The sequence below is a fragment of the Balaenoptera borealis genome (assembly GCF_965194805.1).
Source record: "Balaenoptera borealis genome assembly, chromosome: 15".
NCBI lineage: Eukaryota > Metazoa > Chordata > Mammalia > Artiodactyla > Balaenopteridae > Balaenoptera > Balaenoptera borealis.
Window position 1 is genome coordinate 616342 of NC_138871.1, and position 15393 is coordinate 631734.

A 15393-nucleotide genomic window follows, 5' to 3' on the forward strand; every position below is an offset into this window, starting at 1 on the left:
ATACTGCAAATGATTTATAAAAACTGTATAATCAACCAAACTAATAACAAAGCATTAAAAACATATGTTAAATACCTATTAAAACATAGGACACAAATTAATTAGCAATTAGGCTACTTTCTGCTTCTGCTCAGAAAAATCCACAACAGAAACACACTGAAATAATTTCTATTTGACATCATGGAATGATAAAACAATGAAGGATTTCTGATCCTTTTCAAGAGACTAGTTAATTATTCATAGCTTTTTGAATTAAAATTTAAGGTTTAAATTACCCTTGTGGAGTAGAAGAGATATGCCATAGACAGAACAAACTAATTTCTTGTTCTCATAAATTAGCTAAAATTGTACATCTCAGAAAACTTAAATACTAAAATTTCCTGAGCCCCAAACTATTCGACTTTCCTTAACCAGTTTTATAAATGATTAAAATCAATTTCCCCTCTAATTCCATTTAAATGAGAGCGCTTTTAGATTTAAATTGTGAATACTTATATAGTTTCTTTCACCTTTTACTCTCAAATTTATGCGTAATGTATTAAAACAAGCAAGTTTCCACAGGAAATCAAGAAACTGAGTTAATTTCCTTCTTTCAAGTAATCATCTAGGTTCCATTAAAATAAAGCAGTTAGCTTTATACTTACTACAAGTAGCAAACACACAAATCCAAAGAGAAAAAAATCAAGGCTAAAACTGGGATGGAGAGCGCTGAGAATCCAAGCATTCATTCTTTGCCCTGTTTAAAAATCCAAGCTTGTGATGGGGGAAGGGTAAGCTGGAACGAAGTGAGAGAGTGGCATGGACACATATACACTACCAAACGTAAAATAGATAGCTAGTGGGAAGCAACCGCATAGCACAGGGAGATCAGCTCGGTGCTTTGTGACCACCTAGAGGGGTGGGAGAGGGAGGGTGGGAGGGAGGGAGATGCAAGAGGGAAGAGATATGGGAACATAGGTATATGTATAACTGATTCACTTTGTTATATAGCAGAAACTAACACACCACTGTAAAGCAATTATACTCCAATAAAGATGTTTAGAAAAAAAAAAATCCAAGCTTGTGAAAAAAACTAGCTTTATGCAACTTTATTATTACATTAAATGACACCTGAAATAACTTAGGATATGGTCACAAATACTATACGTATTTTAAAAATTAAATTAATATTCTCACTGTACAAATCTTCCACCTCCAGAAGAGATTAAAAATGTATGACATGGGTTCCATTTCCAGAGGGCTCTCTTACCGATTACAACTAATTAAAACTAAAAACCGTACACAAAACACAAAAAGCTACTACCTAAGGAATGTCAAAGGGAAACAAAACCAGAGACTAGTAGAAAGGAGGGAAAACCTGGAGAAGAAACCATCAAGGGGCTGAAGTTTCCTGGGTTTCGTTTTCCCTTGCAGTCTTGCCCCAGGGCAGGCCCCAGACACTGCTAATCGGAGAGAAACTGCTTTTCAGGGCTGCGAAACCAGGAAGAGGGGACCCCACGAGCCAAGGAACGTGCTCAAATCTGGATCAGCCCTGAGCCGGCGAAAGCAGCAGAGCAAAGGGGCAGAGACAGGAGTTCAGTTTAAAAACAGCCCCACTGCGCGTAGGCACCTTAAAGACCCAGAGCATCACAGCAGAGGCTGAGAGCCCCCAGCGGTGCCCGCGTGACAGGCTCCAGAGCAACAGCACAGGCTTTGGAAACCGAGCGACGGGGGCACAGCCCACACGGTCAGAAAACACTCAGCCTCGACCCACTGGGCTCACTGCTTAAGAAATGAATACACACAACCAACATTCTTCAGAGTGTTATGAAAGGATCCAGAATCTATACAAAATTAATAATATCCAAAAGGTCCCGAAGACAATCCCAAACTCACTGCACATACGAAGAACCAGAAAAATGTGATTAGGTTTCAAGAAAAATGCCAACCCTTAGGTGATCTAGAGTGGAATTTTTAACTGAATTCCAAATGCCAATGAATGCAAATGGAAAGACAGAAATTCTCGTAAGAAAAACTGAAAATAATTGGAAAATTTAGAACTTTAAAATGCCAGAAATAAAAAAATTCTCTAGACGAGCTCAATTGCAACATGGAAATGAAAGAAGAAACCGTGATCCCGTGATCAAATCTGAAGGACGCACAAGAAAAGGACTGAAGAGAGGAACAGCCTCAGAAACCTGCGGGGTGACAGCAAAGTGGGAGGGGGGGAGGGTGCTTGCTGGGGGGTGCGGGGAGGCGGGGGAGACGGGCAACTATGAGGAGCACGTGGGAACTCTGGAGGCCGGGATACTCTTCTTCTTGATCACGGCGCCCATCACGAGACTGCACGCGCTTTCAAAACAAATAGTAAATTCTCCTCTATATAAGTTACACGTATAGTAACCCATCTCTTGATATGAAACAAAGAACAATACCATACCAACTACCTGACAGTCTCGATAAAAATATTTAATCTGAATATAAATGTTAGGAAACAATCAGGCAAATACAGAATAAGACACACTCTTTTAAGACTACAGGCCAAAAGTCTTCAAAGAAAAGCCTCACAAAATGCAAAAATGGTGACGTGGATTGCTCTAGATCCAGAGAAACCAATGAGATTTGCCTGCATTTTGTCTAGTTCCTTGATCAGAGAACAAAACAAAAAGCAATAAAAGACAATTTGGGGACCCACTGGGAAAGCGAGCGTGGACTGTGTATGTATTTTAGGTTAAATTACACAATTAGCACGCATTTCCTGGTTCAATAGTGATGTGGAGAACACCCTCATTCTGAGGCGATCCATAGCACGGAAGAAGGACTTAGGGTGCTGGGTCTTGATTTTTGCAACCCACCTTCAACTGGTCCAGGAGAAAATGTGAGGGCGGAGAGGCTGAGCAAACGTGCAAATGCGAACGAGCAGGGAGCCCAAACCAGAGGAGGAGGGCCCTGCGCGCTAAAGTCAGCGCCATGCGCTTACCTCCTTCAAGATCTGGAACCTTGTAAGAACCTCTTCTCTGACACCTTTAATTTTATTCAAGGCACTTTCATGTCTGAAAAGCAGCTCTTCTCTCTCAGCCAGAAAACGTTCTCGCTTTTGAAGCTCTTCAGCAAATTCCTGTTGTGCTGCAGTTTCACACTGTATGGAAAGGGCAGAGTTTAGTGTTTTTCGGAAGCACACGCACCAGCGGTACAAGTGAGAGTCTCATTCACTGAGATGGCAGCTCAATTGAACGGCGTTTCGGACACAGGGGAACCGAGTGAGCGCAGACGCAGCAACAGCCAGACCGGCGTGCAGGTGACCCTGTACTTTGCAGGATCCACCAGTGAGATTCCACCGTGAGGACTCGAGAGAATTTGGGGTGCGAGCGAGGTGAGCACCGCGGAGCTCCCCGCGCCCGCCGGGATGCCCTCCACCCCTCCCCTTCCCATCGCCGGGGCTGACCTCCAGCCACCTTCCCTGCCCCGACGCCACCAGCTGAGCTCCCCTGGAGAAGAAAGCCTCACACCTGAAGAGGCGCTCCTGTGCGGCCCAGAAATCCTCCTTCACCTCCCCCCATTCCCCACGGCGCCTATGCAAACCTTCTCCACCCTCCACCCTGAATCCATCACCTCCTCCAGCCTCTGTGCAGGCAGCCTGGTCTCTGCCTTCACGGGGGCACAGAAGACAGCGCGGGGAGGCAACCTTACAAAGGGAGGCCGGCCTCCCACTGCCTCTGCCTCCTGGGGAGACTGCTGCCACGCAGTGCTCTACTATTTCCAACACTGCCGTCGCATCAGAAATGAAATCTCCCTGGACCCCGCCCACTGGCCTCCCCGGCTCACAAACTTCTTTAAAATGTTGTCTACGTTTGCTGAGCCCTCTTGACACCCCAGTCACTCCTCGACGTACTGATACTTTCATCTGGCCTCAACCCACGTCCCCTACTGAACCAGCTGCCCAATCACTGAACCCGCAGGTCCCGCTGCAGCCCTGGTTTCACGCATCGCACACTCTGGTCCCCTCCTTCCTCGCCTCCCTGACACCACCTCCTCCGGGTCCCCTTTCCCCTCCGCGGGCTCTACTCCCTCCCCTGCCCTTCAATTACTGCGCTCCTCAAGATTGGGGATTAGGCTGCTTTCTTTCTCCATACTTCCTCTGCTTGGTTCCATCCACCCAGGGGCTAAAAGCACTGCGTACGCAACTCACTGTTTCCAAACTGCGGTGCTCAGCTCTTTCCCCCAAGCTCCAGACTCAAGTCCAAGCTGCCTATTAACATCTCCACCTGTGTGCTTTCAGGTAGCACAAAATACTCATGTCCAAAATTGAAATCAATTCGCCATCAGGGGAATGCAAATCAAAACCCCGAGACAGCACTTCACATCCACTAGGATGGCTAGAATCACAAAGACAGCGAGAAACTGGAACCCTTGCGCAGCACTGGTGGGGCGTAAAATGGTGCAGCCGTTTTGGGAAACAGTTTGACGGGTCCTCAAAAAGAGAAACACACACGGCTGCCGTACGACCCAGCAACTCCACACCCAGGTACACACCCAGGAGAGGTGAAAGCACATGTCCACACAAACCTTAAACACGAGTGTTCACAGCCGCGTTAGTCGTAATAGCCAAAAAAGTGGAAACAACCCGAATGTCCACCAGTTGATGAATGGATAAAGAAAATGTGGAACATCCTTATAATGGAATACTATTCAACAATAAAAAGGAACAAAGTACTGATACACGCTGCCACATGGATAAACCTTGAAAATACCATGCTAAGTGAAAGAAGCCAGCTACCTCGTGCTTATACGAAACATACATACTACATATTTATATGAAAAATCCAAAACAGGCAAATCCATCGAGACAGAAAGTAGATTAGTGGTTACCTAAGGCTGAGGCGAGTATGGGGAGACATGAGGAGAGACATGCAATGGGTAAGGGAGTTTCATTACTGGATAATGAAAATATTCTAAAATTGGCTGGGGTGATGGCCAGTGTAACTCTTTGAGTATACTGAAAATAAATGAATTGCACACTTTAAAAAAAATTAAAGAGGCCCTTCCACCATGTGACGACATAGCAAGAAGATGCTGTCTATGAACCCAGAAGCGGGCTCTCATCAGACCCTGACCTGCTGCTTCCTGCAGTGCCCGGCGGGCCCTGTGAAGGTACACCTCCCTCCTCCCTTTCCTGGGATGGCTCACGGTCAGGCTCTCCTCTGACCACCAGTTCTGGACGCGGAAGCTTTCTGCACAGGACCAGCCTCCCCTCTGAACACCCAGCAAGGCCTCAGTCCCAGCGGTTCCTGAAGCAGATGGATGAGGCCCTCAGAGGGATGGGTTCTACTACAATCACTGGAAGATTCCCCATCATCAGTCAACCACTGGCAGAAACGTGCTGGAACCTTTTCACCTTAGCAGATGATGAAAGCCAAGAAATTCTGATATGGTGCTTATGTTGTCTGATTAACAAAGAACCACAGAATTCTGGAGAATTGAAACTGAACTCCTGGACACAGTCTTGTTACCTCGTGTACTCTCAAGGTCTTTAGGTTTGCACTGTAGGTTACTATCCTGGTTGGCTTAAAAATATGGTTTTATCATTAGTGTCTGAACTCAGAGAGAATCACGTTAATGGAACATAAGCGAACGGGCACTACCCGCCCCCCCCGGAGGACCACGTGGCGCCCGTGCTGCCTTTCCTCACGCGTCGGGGAGCAAACGGAGCTGCCTGCGGGGCGCACTCTATCCTGCTGCGCATCTACACAGAAATCAAGTCCTGGCGGTTTACTTACAGGCTGGAATACAAAACGGCAATTAAAACGAACAAACTAGGTCTACATTTTCCACGTATGTAAATCTCAAAAATGTAATAATAATGACGCAAGGGAAGTTGTGAAAACATATCCACAATGTGTCATTACATAAAATTTTAAAACACTCGAAAACAACGCATACATACGAATACATAAAGGGTTTAGTTAAAACATAACAGAAATGATCCACACTAGCTTTAGGGGAGGTCTTTATCCTGGGAAGAGAGGAAACGGGATGGGAGACGGATGCTTCATCTGTAACTGAAACGCTTTACTTCTTTAAAAATATCAAATAGAAATATTAATAAAATGTTAACATACTAAAATACTGGCAACAGGCACACTGCTGATGTTTTTCTACATGTCGTATTTTTTTAAAAACTAAAATACAGGGAATTCCCTGGTGGTCCAGTGGTTAAGACTCTGTGCTTCCACTGCAGGGGGCACGGGTTCGATCCCTGGTCGGGGATAATAGGATCCTGCATGCCACGTGGTGCAGCCAAAAAATACAACATTAAAATTTAAGAAAACAAATTAAAAAAACAAAAATACAGTGTTACCTTATAAAATAAAGAAAATGAAGAAATTATTTCCTGCACAAAAAGTTAGAATTTTTTAAAAAATGGAATTAATTAATCCTCTCCTTCTCTAGTTTTGTCCCCTATCTCAGCAAAAAGCAGCCCATTTCCAATACCCAAAGAAGTGACCTGCATTTCCCCCTGAACTACAAGCCTATCGCACATCTCTCAAATTGAAACAATCTCCAAGACCTTCTGATCCCACCTCTTCACGATGCTTAGAGCCCCTGGCTCCCCTCCACCCCCAGGGCCCTCACCCTAGCCCAGGGCACTGCTCCTACCTCTTCACACTGCACCTGCTCCAGGCCTCACCTACTGACCGCGTGAGACCTGTGTCTCCATTTCACTCTCGAACCTGATCCATTCCAGATGAAAATCTCGATCTTTCTCCCTAAATCCATTCTTCCTCCAAGTGGTACAAACCAGAAACGCGGGACTCATCCTCAACACCTTATTCTCTCTGCACCATATCCAACACTTCACCCCAAGTCCAAAATAAATCTCCAATCTACTCACTTCTGTTTCTCTGCCGCCAGCCCAGTCCGAGTGGCCAGTATCGCTCACCGGGACCACTGCAGTAGAATACCCTATCTGGGCTATCAACTTCCACACCCGTCCCCTCCAATCCATTTCTTTAAGGAACTCTGCAGAGTCCCCTGCTACATTTCCCTTGAATGAGTGTTACCAGGCCTCAGGGGCTTCTCATACCAGAACGTCTGTCTACAACGGACCTCTTTCACTGGGCTAAACGCTACCCAACCTTCAGCGTCTGACTTCAATGTTATTTTCTTAGAAATACCTTGCCTGGTCTCTCAGTCCACTCCAATCAGGTGTTCATATTATAACTATATCATTCACTAAAATTTGTACAACTGTAACTACATGGGTACTTAAGCATCACTTCTAATAAGCTATGCATGGCAAGGACCATATACTCTATTTACTTCTATATACTCAGCACTTAGCATCAAAAAGCATATTAAGAGGTGTTCAAATATTTGTTGAATGAATGATATCACACAACATACCAAAAATGTATGTTTAATGACAACACGATAAAAGACCACAAAGTAGTTTTTTAAATCAGATTAAACTACAGATTAATTAAACAAGATTAACCCACTGTACTTCATTTTTTAAATTAAATATTTATATCTTTATTGTGTTTGCTATACACGATAGCTATGTCCTTAGAACCCTTACTCTTTTTTACCCTGTAAAGTACGGTCGAAGGCATCTTCTTAACACGCTGGCTTCACCCTGGCACTCCTTGGCCTGAGCTGTCAGCATCTTCTCTCCCGACAGGCTGGTGACCTCACAACCTGATAAAGCCCTCCTTCCAAAGTGTCTCACCTCCAACTCCTTGTACCAAGAATGTCCTCCCTGCTCCTCTCCTCTTGAACTCCTGCCTCTCTGTCAAGTTACCACATTAAGTCTCTCCCTGAGCTTTCCCCCAGCGATTTTAGGCCAAAATAATCTTCTGAAATGCTACAGTAATTATAATCTTATTTTTTATTTAGAATTATTTAGACAAAATACTGATACTGGCTTTTAAAAAACGTTTATTTCATGTGTATAAAAATATAACGTATTTCCAACTAGAAGAATTTCAAACAGAAATTGTTATTACATATACTTCTGCTTCCTTCTGTACTCCCACTTAGTGGATGCTTGAGAAAGACATGAATTGCATCCTTTAGAGACAAAGAAGATAAAGGCCACTGTTCGGAACTGAATTCTGGTGAGAGCTGACAGGAGAACTTTTTACATATAGGTATTTAAAACAATGAATCTAGAACACTTACTTCAAAAAGCATACTTTACCAGCAAATTCTCTTTTATTTCTTCAGTACGGATGGAATGGAAATAAACACTTAACTAACACAATTAAAACGAAACACCTGTGTTCGTGTTTCCTCAACGTTCGGCGCTGACAACATCAACGTTTCCGGACCCTCGGTTCAGCCTGCGGGCTCACCTGCAGTTTCCGGTATATCTGGAGTAACTCATCGTAGATCTGGCTGACCTGACGCGGAAGCACACCCTGCCTGTTTGAGGCTCTGGACACTGGGGAGCTGACACGTTTCGAAGGAGAGTCACTGGCGTCACTGCAACAGTCAGTCCAGTTCCTTGAATCTGAGGCCGAATTAGTTGGCCCGGCAACTGCTAAGAAAATTAAACTTAAATTAAAAACTGAATTTATAGTTTTAAATATCCTCATAGTATTGTTAAAAAGTTTCAAGGACTATATGCAGAGAGGAAGAATGATACAGCAAACGGTTAACATTTAGAAAGTTTGGATGAAAGCCACACAGGAATTCTTTGTGGTCTTTTTGCAACTTCTCCGTAAATCTGAGATTACTTCAAAAATGAGTGCGCGAAAGCACTTACGGATTAACTGCCTAGACCAAGAAATGCAAAGTTACCTCAGAAACCCCGGAGCACGTTCCCTTCTCTCCCTTACACCAAATTAACCACTAACCCAAATACAGTGTTCATCGTTGTTTCCCTTCTTTTTAATTTTTACTACTTATGTTTAAAAAATTATTTGTTTTGCCTGTCTTTAAACTTTATGTAGCGTCTGTAGTTAAATAATCATATAATGCCGTAACCTCTATAACCTCCCCCGTTAAATAACACGTTCCTGCATTAACGACGGCGGCAGGTGCACCACCCTCCACTGCGTCACCTGTGCTGTGTTTTTCGCGCGCGGACACCCGAGCGGGGCGGCCTCGGCCCTGGCCCCCGGCGCCCACGGGGAGCGCTCCCCTAGAGCACACGATTGGCAGCAACAGTGCAGGCTGGCAGGGTACGCGTGCAGAGCCCACTGCCCGGGGCCCAAAGCTAACCAACCCCCCGCAGCAGTGGAGAGCGAGGCCCTCCCGCTTCGCTCCTCGCCAGCGCTGAGCTACCGGAAGTCAGGCTCTGCGAACACCGAGCACAGTGGTTTTCCCTTGCGTTGGCCTCCGGCCGGGGCAGCGGCCCCGGCTCTAAGAAGGGCCCTCCCACAGCACTCCCCGTCCGGGACAGACTGCGGAGCCGAGACAAAAAGGAGGGATGTTTAAAAAGGAAAATGTCTCCCTTCCCTCACTCAGCAGACGCCCTTCAAGGGGAGACCCCCTCTCCAGGCTCCCGTCCACCCAGCACCGGCCTGAAGACTCCTTAGTTCTGTCAGCCTTTACACACACTCAGCATTTGTTCAATGGTCATCCGTGGGAAAACCCACCGCACAGCAGGAAACACAAGCCGGCAGAAGTATTCTTCGTGCTCCCCGCACGCTGAGATGAATGGCGAAGAGGACGGAGCCGCGAGTGTCCTGTGTGTTGGGAGATGCACAGGCTCGCGGGGGCAGCCGGGTCCTGCAGCCAAGAGGGGAGGGCACCAGCCCGGCTGCCTCTGTTCCTGAAATCCTGGCAAAGCTAGGACAGGCAGCCGGGTACACAGAGAGCAACCACTGCTCAGGGCCAAAGGAAGTCAGACCGCAAGTGATCTGGACTATTCTCCTAACATGTTTAAGGAAGAGGCACCGACTACCATAATTTTACTCACTTCCTAACAAATACTGACGTGAAAAAGAACTGAAGAAATTATAAAAATATTCAGTTGATTATTAAGCACTTTTGATAAACTTTGAGAGTGTAGAAATTCTACTGGAAAATCATGAAGTTTATTTTTTCTTCTCCTTTAGCTTCATGACAAGCACAGTAGCCAGCTCATGGCTTACAAAGCTCCAGGACACAGAAATACAGACCCCTGAGAACCAGCGTTATTACTATGGGGTAAGCTTTAGGCGCCCTACTGGACAGAGGTACTGTTTAAATGACTGTTCTAAAATGAGTATTTCTCTTACCTTTGTTTATCTCTTTAAAAGACTGCTTGTTTATTTCGGAGGTACTAACTCTATGATCATTCCCAATGAACTCTTCTTCTGTTTCCCGTTGTTTTAAATCTTGAAAAGAATCCAGTTCATCATCTAGGCTTTAAAAGAAATTCTATCACAGCATTCTGGAAGATTTCTACAGCATTTAAAGCAGGTGAGACTGCTTTTCAAATATTAACAGCGTAACAACTGAGAAAAATGTAACAAGTAAACATGTTTTAAAAAGCAAAAGGAAAAATTATAAAGTACCAGTCACTGATGCTGAAAACTCACTACAAAGTTCCTTCTACACATTCAAACAGGCTCAACTGCAAACTGCACACCCTGCCGACGCTCCACACTCCTCCTTCTGACCCCGGATACTGCTGTGAGGCAGCTCTGACAGGCACTGCTCTGTCTAATTGTAACTAAGAGAACCAGTGTTTAAGGTGACAAAACGGAACCCTAAAGTTCAATTAACTGACAGGTGACATAACCAGCAAAAGGTGAAGCAGAACTAGAATCCCAGGTGTTCTCTCCAAAAAGATCACCTGAACGTTGACATTTCCAGACCAGTGCTGTTCAAAAGGAATATACTGCAAGTCACAAAAGATAACTTAAAATTTCTGGGAACTCCCTGGCAGTCCAGTGGTTAAGACTCTGTGCTCTCACTGTCGACCGCCCGGGGTTCAATCCCCCTTCGGGGAACTAAGATCCCGCAAGCCTCTCGGTGCCGCAAGAAGAAAAAACAAAATTCTAACAGCCATACTGAAAACATAAAAAGACATGAAATTTTAACAATATACTATATTTAACCCAGTATATCTAAAAGACTGTTATTTTAACATACAATCAATATTTTAAAATAAGACCTTTTACATTCTTTTAGCCATCTTTAAAATCAGCTGTGTATTTTATACTCACAGCACATCTCAATTCAGACCAGCCCCATCTCAAGAACTCAACAGACACCTGCGGCCTGTGCTGGGCAGCTCTACGACTCCACACTAGATCACAACTAGGGACTGTGGAAAAACTGTCCAATGTTAGAAACTTTCACAGTCCACAAGCTTCAACTTGTAACTTGAAATTACACCCAGACCGCTTACCTTAAAAATAAAACTATCAGTTAAATATATGAAAATAATTTCCATGAATTCATAATTAACTTCCAGCAATTTTCTCTTTCCTTCCTCTATATTCGATCAACCCCATGTCCAAATCTTGACTCCAGATCAACTAAGTGACTTTGTGAGCACCAAAGGAAACGGCAGTAACAGTAATGATGATAAACAGCGGTGCACCTGAGTGCTTCTCTACGTACTGAACACTGTTCTAAGTCCTTTACATGGATTAATTCGTTTAATCAGAGAATGAAGCAATTCAAGCTCCAAAATATCAATCACATTAACAACAGATACCTTAGGCACAATTTTCTGTTTTTCTCTCCACAATTACCCCGTTTCATTTTGTATACGTACACATCTTTATGGTTTAACGTTATTTCAAAATGTCTGCTCCCTCTTGATACCTAAGCACTTCCTTCTGCCACGTATTTTTGGCACTAATAGTATTCAACTTAGAACTTTATTTCACCTCAGCCTCCATTGTTTTTACAGTGGTTTTACCCAGAGTAAAATCTCTTCTACAAAACTGCTGACCCCTCACAGCCCAGCACCACATCATACGTATGCTATAGGCATTGATACCAACCCCCTGGGCTGACTTCTTCCGTCTCTCTGCTACCTGGGACACAGTGCTCACCACACCAGGAGACACACGACACAGACTAAGTTAATACCGCCGCCTAACAAACTTGTACTCGTTTTTACCCTAATTCCTTAGTTAATTAAAAAAAAGGGGGGGTGCTTCCCTGGTGGCGCAGTGGTTGCGAATCTGCCTGCCGATGCAGGGGACACGGGTTCGAGCCCTGGTCTGGGAAGATCCCACATGCTGCGGAGCAACTGGGCCCGTGAGCCACAACTACTGAGCCTGCGCGTCTGGAGCCTGTGCTCCGCAGCAAGAGAGGCCGCGATGGTGAGAGGCCCGCGCACCGCGATGAAGAGTGGCCCCTGCTTGCCGCAACTAGAGAAAGCCCTCGCACAGAAACGAAGACCCAACACAGCCATAAATAAATAAATAAACAAATACTTTAAAATTAGAATTAGAATATCACCATTAAAAAAAAGGGGGGGAGGGGAGCAAGGTCTTCATTTGGGTCCTGGATGAAGAGCCATCTATCACACAATGTAACTTTGCATTATGCCAGCAAACACGACGCTAGGTTTGTGCTTTTATCAAATTCTCCGTAACACTCACCCAGTTTCTCCAACCACTCAGCAGGCTCCTCTCAGAGAAAAGCAAACGCACAGGCAGCCCCTGACCCTCCTTAGTTTCCCGAGATGCCCAGGGGAGGCCCGAGCAGGACTCGGGGTACCTTGCCAACTGACGGTCCCGCGCTTGAGGGCACCACGGGGGGATGCGGGGCCGCGCCTCCTCTCATCAGAGTGACATCTCAGCGACGGACCAGCTTCATCTCCACGTGAGTAGAAACCGAAGTCCTCTGTGAACAGGAAAGAAGACGGCAGAGGCTGCTCACTAAGGTCAGATATCAACGACCTCATTCTCGACCCCGAAACGTAGGAGAACAAAGCTACGTAGCGATTTCCTGTCTGTGTATCTCCCTAATGCAGACTTCCAGAAAACAGGCATCAAGTCTGCTCTTCAAACAGCACTGACGTTCATCCAGGCCCCCCCGCACGTGACGCCGGCAACGACGCGGGGAAGCAAGCAGAGCAGGTGCCTCTAACCCTGTTCTATGGGTCGGAACCTAAGGACCGCAGGCGGTAGGCGAACTCCCCGAACGTTCAGAATCCGTCCTCCTTCCACCTCGTCACGACATCCCGCCAGTGCCCAAACGTTCAACACTTTATTTCTCCCCTTTATACACTTCAAGCATTAAACGCTGCACAATAAACTACATCTGCTGCGGTGAAAAAAAGAGCGAGCGCCTCCCCAGCCGCGCGGACACCCGGCCCGCCGCCGTACCTGGGGTGCGGGGAGGCCGCCGCCGCCGCTCCGCCACGTCCGGCCGCCGGCGCCCGGGCTGAAAGAGAACGACGGAGCGGTGACCGGGGCGGGCCGGGCCGCCCGGCGCCCCCGCCCGACACAACCGGCCTCATCCCGGTCCCCTCCCTGCCGCCCTGACACGCGCGCCGGGTCTGCGCACAGAGGCGGCCACCGCGGATCCACCAGGCCGCGCGCCCGCACCTTTAGGCGTGAAACCGGCTCGGACTCGCCGCTCTGGGGCGGGACCGAGGCGGTTCCGACCCGCATGCAAGTCACAGCCGGGAACGCCTGCCACGCATCTGCGCGCTGACGCGCCCGGCCCTTCCCGCTCCCGGTGCCCGCCGAGAGCACCCTCCCCGCAAGCGCACGCACGCCGCCGCCGCCGCCGCCGCCGCCAGGGGCCCTGCCTCGCGCCCACGCTCCGACCCGCAGATCCGGCGACCCGCGGACTTGGCATGGGCCGACAGGCAGGGCGGGACCTCACCTCGGAGGGGCAGCCGCCCCCCACGCCGTAGCGGCTTTTGAGGCGCTCCACCATCAGGTCCTGCCCGGGCGGCTGCACCACCCTCAGCTCCATGGCCGCGGCCGCCGTCGTCTCCCTGGTAACGGCGCGCGGCCGGGCGGGGCGGACGCAGCGGATTTGCGCCGTGACGCACGGCGCGCCGCGGCCGCCGTCGTCTCCCCGGCAAAAGTGCTCTGATCTGCGGTTGGGCGGGCGCCTCGGACGTGCGTCACGACGCGCGCACGCCCCGCCCCCGGCGTTCTTCCGGCGCGGACGTGGCTGGGCCCGGCCGCTGGCGCAGGTCCGTGCTCGCGGGCCGTGAGGGCGCGCGCGGGGCTCTCCTGTTTTCCTTTCCTTCCCAAGGGTCACGCCGAGGCGCAGTCCGCGCGGGTCCGTCTCATAAGCGCTCGAACCCATCGAAGCAGCTGTGAGACACTAATCCTGGAGAAGTCGGTTTCGGCCAAAGCATTCGTTACCAAGCTTGTGAGTCCACAGTTGGGATGCTTTAGGGCGCCTCCGAGTGCCTCCCGCAGCCTGGAATCCCTCGGGAGGCGCCCCGAAACGTGACAGGCACCCGTGTCCCCGCCGGGCAGCCGCGCGCGGGGACCCGCATCCAACCACCCCAACCCGCATCCACACACAAACACACCCACACACCCACCCACACCCGCATCCACACACCCACACTCGGAGGGTCAGGGCCGTCCACCGCGCCCGGCACACGGACCCCACGAGACCCCCGCACTACGGGCGGTCAGCAGGTGCTGTCCCAGGACAGCCTGTTTCCAAACCCCAAACGGCGCGACAGCCCCACTGCCTCACTACCCAAAATGAGGCGGCTCCGCTGGAAAGAACCCCGGGGGGCGGAAGGCACCGCCGGCAGTGGTTGGAATACGCAAAATGTGCTCTCCGGGGGTGCTCTGTGGTGCCACACGAGTAGGCTGATGAGAACGTCCCTCTTTTTCTGTCGAACTTCTGACACTAGCCATTTCCAAGTAAGTTTTCAGTGTATACCCAACTGGAAAACAGTCCTCTCCTTGGGAGCTCTGGAAATTAGGTGGCAGTTTGAGTTTACAGATCTTTAATTATCTCCTTACTTTGGTTCCAGAATGAAAAAACAACTAGATGCACAAGTAATGAATATTTTAAGTGTCATGGCTGTTAACAATTGTCACTTTATTTTTGCTACAAAATTCACCAGAAAAAGGTACTGCAACAATCTAGTATAAACCAAATCTTTAACCAAAGAACATGGTATAGACCTTTTTAAAATACTCATACTTTATCACAATAACTGCAAGGAAAAATTCAAGTTCTATCAGAACCAAATGCAGTTTGAGGTAGTAGAAACAGATGACAGGTTTTTTAAAAAGTCTAAATACTCAACTTACTTAAAATGTAAAAATTAATTTAATACCTTGGGAAGAGCACAGGAAGCTACATAACATTTTAAGGAAAGAAGGTACTCTGTTAGCTATACAGGAGGTGCAAGAATTGATAGAAGAGCACTTTGGTTAAGTCTCTACCCTCTGGCTCTACCCACTCACAAGTGAATCTTTATTCATAAATGAGCACACCAATAGTGAAAATTACCAAATATATTCCAAA

General features: G+C 47.6%; 1 protein-coding gene across 14 annotated transcripts in view; it reads right to left on the minus strand.

The window, feature by feature from the left end:
• CCDC138 (coiled-coil domain containing 138) overlaps positions 1–14758 on the minus strand; it is a 60581-nt gene extending 45823 nt beyond the window's left edge. For 3 of the 14 annotated variants that reach the window (XM_082357333.1, XM_082357330.1, XM_082357328.1), the window contains exons 1-6: positions 13768–14754; positions 13263–13320; positions 12652–12777; positions 10206–10328; positions 8334–8521; positions 2960–3118 (exon numbers count right to left, since the gene is read on the minus strand). In XM_082357333.1, the coding sequence (XP_082213459.1) occupies positions 2960–3118; positions 8334–8521; positions 10206–10328; positions 12652–12777; positions 13263–13320; positions 13768–14202 (1089 nt within the window). In that variant the 5' untranslated portion in view covers positions 14203–14754. Of the gene's footprint in view, positions 1–2959; positions 3119–8333; positions 8522–10205; positions 10329–11138; positions 11225–12651; positions 12778–13262; positions 13321–13484; positions 13745–13767 lie in introns of those variants that run through there. The other 11 variants (XM_082357321.1, XM_082357320.1, XM_082357324.1 and 8 more) reach the window with 9 other exon arrangements.
• Between the last annotated feature and the right edge of the window lie 635 nt (positions 14759–15393).